This window comes from Nematolebias whitei, chromosome 15 (assembly GCF_014905685.2).
Source record: "Nematolebias whitei isolate Nwh7 chromosome 15, NemWhi1, whole genome shotgun sequence".
Lineage (NCBI taxonomy): Eukaryota > Metazoa > Chordata > Actinopteri > Cyprinodontiformes > Rivulidae > Nematolebias > Nematolebias whitei.
Genome location: NC_056512.1, coordinates 13160698 through 13166697, shown reverse-complemented (window position 1 = coordinate 13166697; position 6000 = coordinate 13160698). Strand labels below are relative to the sequence as shown.

The 6000-nt window shown below is 41.7% G+C and overlaps 1 protein-coding gene across 1 annotated transcript in view; it reads right to left on the bottom strand.

Moving 5' to 3' along the window:
- The window catches only part of slc16a3a (solute carrier family 16 member 3a), a 39230-nt gene that overhangs the window by 8257 nt on the left and 24973 nt on the right, over positions 1–6000 (bottom strand). Inside the window, exons 4-6 of the mRNA XM_037689384.1 lie at positions 5657–5800; positions 2689–3308; positions 2399–2579 (exon numbers count right to left, since the gene is read on the bottom strand). Of these exons, the coding sequence (XP_037545312.1) occupies positions 2399–2579; positions 2689–3308; positions 5657–5800 (945 nt within the window). The remainder of the gene's footprint in view (positions 1–2398; positions 2580–2688; positions 3309–5656; positions 5801–6000) is intronic.

Below are 6000 nucleotides of genomic sequence, written 5' to 3'. Positions count from 1 at the left end.
AGATAGATAGATAGATAGATAGATAGATAGATAGATAGATAGATAGAGCAGCACAACTGGTAAAGCTGCTGCCTCTCAGAGAGCAGGTCCCTGGTTCAAATCCTGGTCCGGGGGCCTTTCTGGGTGGAGTTTGCATGTTCTCTCTGTGCATGCGTGGGTTTTCTCCAGGTACTCCAGTTTCCTCCCACAGACCAAAAACATGCATGTTAGGCTGATTGGTAACTTTAAATTGTCCCTAGATGTGAGTGAGAGAGTGAATGGTTGTTTGTCTCGTTTGTCTCTATGTGGCTCTGTGATGGACTTGTGACCTGTCCAGGGTGTACCTCTCCCCTCGCACAATGATTGCCGGACATGGGCACCGGCGACCTCCGTGACCCAAAATGGAAGAAGCGGGTAAAAGATAATGGATGTATGTATATATATATATATATATATATATATATATATATATATATATATATTAGGGATGGGGCCGATCCGATCCAGTATCGGTATCGGCCTCCGATACCAGCATAAATTACGTATCGGATTTTTCCGATCCAATCTGCCAATATTTCCGATCCGTGATGCAAGTTGGCTTCAAACTATGGAATGGATTTCCTGAACGGCGGCGTGAGTCATGAACCCAGAATAATAAGACCCGCCTCACATTCAGGAAATCCATTTCATAGTTTGCAGCCAGCTACAACGTGAGGACTGAGTTAGCAGCACTGTGGCTAACAGCTAACCAACTTTTCATATAAACATGTCCACTGTGTGGAAGTATTTTACACTATAAACACCACAAAACAAGACAGCAACGTGCAATGTCTGCAGAGCCATAGTGCCACATTAAACCGCGGTAAAGTTAGTTTTATGTTGGACATTCGAGCTCCGTGGCTTCAGCGGGGCAGTACTCTTTGCTCAAGCCACAGCAGGCGACTCGACCCCAGCCAGTCGCATCCAATCTGCCCCGCTCAGTCTGCCCATCTCCGAGGAGGGACAGACTGAGCGTGGCTGCCCCAAATCAGGCTGCCTGCTTCGGATTGAACAAGAAGACATCGCTGAAACCACGGAGCTCAAATGTTTACAGAGAAGTTGCTAAACTTCATAATTAATGACCAACGACTATCAGTTGTAGAAAACGAAGGATTTCAGTTTGATACTTGCAGCCAAGATATAGTTTACACTGCAGGAGATATTTATTAGTACAACAGTAGACAATCATAAAAAACATATGATTTGAAAATTATATTAAAAACAAAAAACAGCTACATTATAAAGTGGTGTAAAATACTAAAAACCGGAACATGTCTGTTGGTTTATGCCAGGTGTTTGAAGCCATTTAATATTTTATTTTATTAATTTATTCATTCATTTAAAAGAAACAAAATTTAAAAAAAAAAAATCATCAAAAAGAAAACATTGAATGAAAAGAGTGCAGAAAGAAGAAAAATAATTCTTATATCTGCCACTTATTTAAAAAAAATAAAATAACTTTAAACAATCACTTAAATTAATCACTTTAATATCCACTTTAAAGCTAGGAATAAAAATAAACATGTTTTGTGTTAGCAGAATTTAATTCTAACTTTAAAACTTATCCAACATTAATAAAACTTACCTCAAGTTGCCTTTTTGGACATGCATGCATATATTTGTACAAATTGTACTTGAGAGGAGATTATTACAGCCTCATATAAAATCAATGATGATCATGATATCAGAACTGGATCGGTATCGGCCGATATTCAGACTTAGGTATCGGGATCGGAAGTAAAAAAAGTGGATCGGTGCATCCCTAATATCTATATATATATAAATATGAAAATGAAAATGAGCTTTTGTTGTGAGTCACATGACCAGGACTAGATTTACTAATCTAGAGACAAAAAAACTACAAAAAATTTGCACAAGGTGGGTGTAGAAAGATATTCAGTGCTCGTAGTTTAGTTTCTGCAACTTGTCTACCTGGCAAACATGGTAAGGAATGTTTATTTTCATTTCATTTTGTAATAGCATATATGATTAAGGGACCCCACCATTCAAAAAAGCTCTTAAAAACGTCCCTGTTTTACCGACCCCCCCAATAATGAGGTGAATTTCAGCCAGGGCCAGGTCCTGGTGCTATCAAGGTGCCACTTATTGTTATGGGAATGCGCTGCTGTTCTATAGAGCATTGCGACAGTACATCTCAGAGATGAAAAAAAAAACTGCAGGAAAATCTTATTTGGACAATACCATAACCTTGTCAAAATTGCCTTCACATTGAAGGAAGTTGAACAGATCCAGAGCTGTGGTGAGCTACTTCCAGGAAACTTTTATAACAATTTTACTAGTGCAATGTTCAAACAGTATGTGTAACAGCAAATAATCATTAAACAAACTGGTAAGGGTTAATATACTGGTGCCCACTGACCTGCTCCCGGTGGTCCAACCAGCACAGCAATAGCCTCCATGAGCAGGACAAGTCCAATGGCACTGGAAAACTTTTCAGTACCAACTATTGCCATCAGAACCTCAAACTGCAATGCACCCACCATGCCATAAGAGATGCCAAAGAAAATGCAGAAAGCCACCAGAGATGGGTAATCCTTAGACTGAGAGAGACACAAGACATCATGAAGGATGAGCACCTTAAAGGTTTGCATCAGTAAACTAAATATTTCTTATTTTTTAATTTTTTTTTACAAGCTAGCATTTACCCACCTGTGAGCCAATTATGTCAGCGATTCCATTAAAGATCATTGCAAAGCTGAAAAAGTAAACACATCGAGGTCGGACCCATTTCAGTCCGGCGATCACGCCGCACGTGGGCCTGGCAAACATATCAACGAAACCCAGGATGGTGAGCAACAGGGCAGACTTGGTATCTTCATTTCCCAGCTCTTTAGCGTAGCTCACAACAAATACTGGGGGCACAAACAAGCCCAGCACCATGATGGACGCTGCCACGGTGTATATAAGGAAGCCACGGTCTTTGAACACAGAGAAGTCCAACAGTTTGGGTTTAGCCTTCTTCTTGTTTCCTTCTGCCTCTGGTTCATTGTTATCATCCTGTCCCAGCTCCTTGCTCTGGAGAGACTTGGGAGGGACCAGAGGCTTCATGAGGGCCCCACAAACGCAGCAGTTCAACAAAATACCTCCAAGAATGAGGAAGCCTCCCCTCCATCCATACTGGTACTGAAGAACTTGGCCCAAGGGGGACAGGCAGCACAGGGCCACAGGGCTGCCAGCTGCTGAAAGCCCATTGGCCAGAGGACGCTTCTCACTGAAGTAGCGGTTCAACATAATTAGAGATGGTTGGAAGTTCAGGGCTAATCCCAGACCTGCAGCAAAGGCAAAGAAAGTAGAATAATTCTGAAATAAATAAATAAAAAAACACATTTACATTCATCCATTCAAACAGCACTGCCGTGCAGAAACAGAAAATCAGTTTTGACTTTAAAAAATAAATTATACTGAAATATGGAGTTTTTATTTTAATTTTATCCGAAGGACCTTAAAGAGTTACAGTAAAAATATTTTAAATTTGATATTTTTATTTCAGGCTAAAATTGCTCTAAAAGACTCGTTCACTTCGGGAAATAAATTTTATTTTGTATTTAAGCAGTTAAATAGGGTGGTTTATTTTCCCCCTAAGGTACATGAAAGGTCACAGAGTTAAACAATACAAGGGTTAGCAGTGTTCCAAATATAATAATTTAACCTCCCTCTTGCAGGTTTAATGTGTAAAATATTTATTTCAGACTATTTTCTTTTCTCCAGCCATCCATCATCTTCCACTTGTTCCAAAGTCAGGTCTTGGGGGCAGCAGCTTGAGCAGGGAGGTCCAGACATCGCTTTCTACAGCCACCTCTTCCAGCTCTTCTGGGTGGACCCCAAGGCATACCCAGGCCAACTGAGAGACGTAGTCTCTCCAGCGTGTCCTGGGTCTTCACTGGGGCCTCCCCCAGTTGGACATGCCCATAGCACCTCAACTGGCTCCTCTTGATGTGGAGGAGCAGCAGTTTGATGACACCAACAGGATCACCTCATCTGCAAATAGCAGAGAAGGAATCCTGAGGCCATCGAACTGGACTCCCTCCGCCCCCTGGCTGCACCGAGAAATTTTGTCCATAAAAGTTATGAACAGAATCTGTGACAATGGGCAGCACTGGTGGAGACCAACTCCCACCTTGAATTGGTCCGACTTACTACCGGCAATGTAAACCAAACTCTCGCACCACTTGTAGGGACCGAACAGCCCGTAGCAATAAGACCCCCCATCCCATACTTGCAGAGCAACCCCCGCAGTGTATCTCAAGGAACACAGTTGAAAGCCTCCAATTCCACAAAACACATTAGTGCCACTTTTGCACAACTCCTACTCAGCCCTGATCAGATCAGCCTGATTTGCACTTCAGGACCGGTTCTGGAGTCGTGTCCAGAATCCAAAATCCTGCTCATGAACTTTTAATGAACTTTAGTTCACAGAGTGAGAGTTCTGTGATGAGTTAAACACAAAGCAGTCTGCTCCTCAGATAAATAATGTTAAATTATTATTTTTAAATATGAACTGTTAACTTATGTTTCTGTTCACCTGTCCAGGGTGTACCCCGCCCCTCGCACAGTGATTGCCGGACATGGGCACTGGTGACCCCCATGACCCAAAATGCAAGAAGCAGGTAAAAGATAATGGATGGATGGATGCACTCATTGTGCCTTTTACTGTTCAATATGTGGTTTTGTTTCTTGTATACAGATTTTATTTTAATGATTTAAAGTGTAATTCTTGTTTTATGATTTGTACATCTGTGGGCTAGAATAAAGTTGAACCAAAGGCTGTGTCTCTTCTTTAAACATGTTTGAGGGAAATATTCCTGAGAGATCCAATAATTTTGTCTTTTTATGATTTTTCAGCTGAGTTAACTTTAATTTGCAGATCATTAAATAAAGTCAAAGTGAAAACAGAATTTCATGATAAAGCCGGCACCTTTTATTTAATTTTATTCTTCACTGATAAAAAAAATTAAAAAAATTATACATAAAATGTTTTTTTTTTTATGTTTCCACCCTCCGTCCCAGACTCCCGGTCCTCCCGCCTGCCAGGGCTCGGGGTCCGGCCTCGCGTGCTTCAACGGGTCGTCAGCTCGTATGATCCTCCGCGGTGGCTCCGCTCGCTCAAATTTTGTCGTCAGTCTCCAAAACACAAAAAATGCCTGGACTTCAGCATTAAACACGGTGTTGTCGTTATTGTTTTTCAAATCTTAAAAATAGATCCAGCCGCTGCGCCGCATTCTGAGAAATTGCAAATGGCGGATTGGTGAAAAGTTTCTGAGATCCAGTGACTCCTCCCTCTGACCAATCAATGTCCTGCATTCACTCAGCTCGCACGGTCCCACTAGAGAAGCAGGGACCAAACAAGGTCCAGAATCAGCCACGAATCAGCTAAAAAGTACTGGTGCAAAAGGGATCTTTCCGTGGCGTGCTGAGTTGAGATGGGGCTGAGTAGGAGCAGTGCAAAAGGCCTATATGGTCATATGTAGTGACGTCACTACCATTCAAAACTAAACAACTCTTTGAACTGAATGTATCTACAAGGTCTGGCTCCCTTCAGAGACCCACATATAGTACAGTATCTCTATAAGGCAGGCAGCTACACTGAAATGTCTTCATTTGTGTACACTATACAAACCTGTAATGACTCCAGTAGAGAGATAGATGTGGATGATGCTGGTGGAGAAGGATGCCAGGATCATTCCAGAAGATGCAAACAAACCTCCCACCATCATCACTGGGCGGCAGCCAAAGCGGTTCACGAGCACGCTGCACAGAGGACCTGCACAGAGTGTAACACAGGTGGAGGTAAATCTGACTAACAGCAAATATGTTGCACCAAATATAGAAAGTGACAAGACAAAAATGGAGAAATTAATGTGCGCAAATCTCCACAAAAGGAAAGTTCAAGCAACATTTTGTCCTAATTTTCATAAACTTTCATAAACTTCTTTAGTGTGTGGAACTGGCATATCAGAAAAA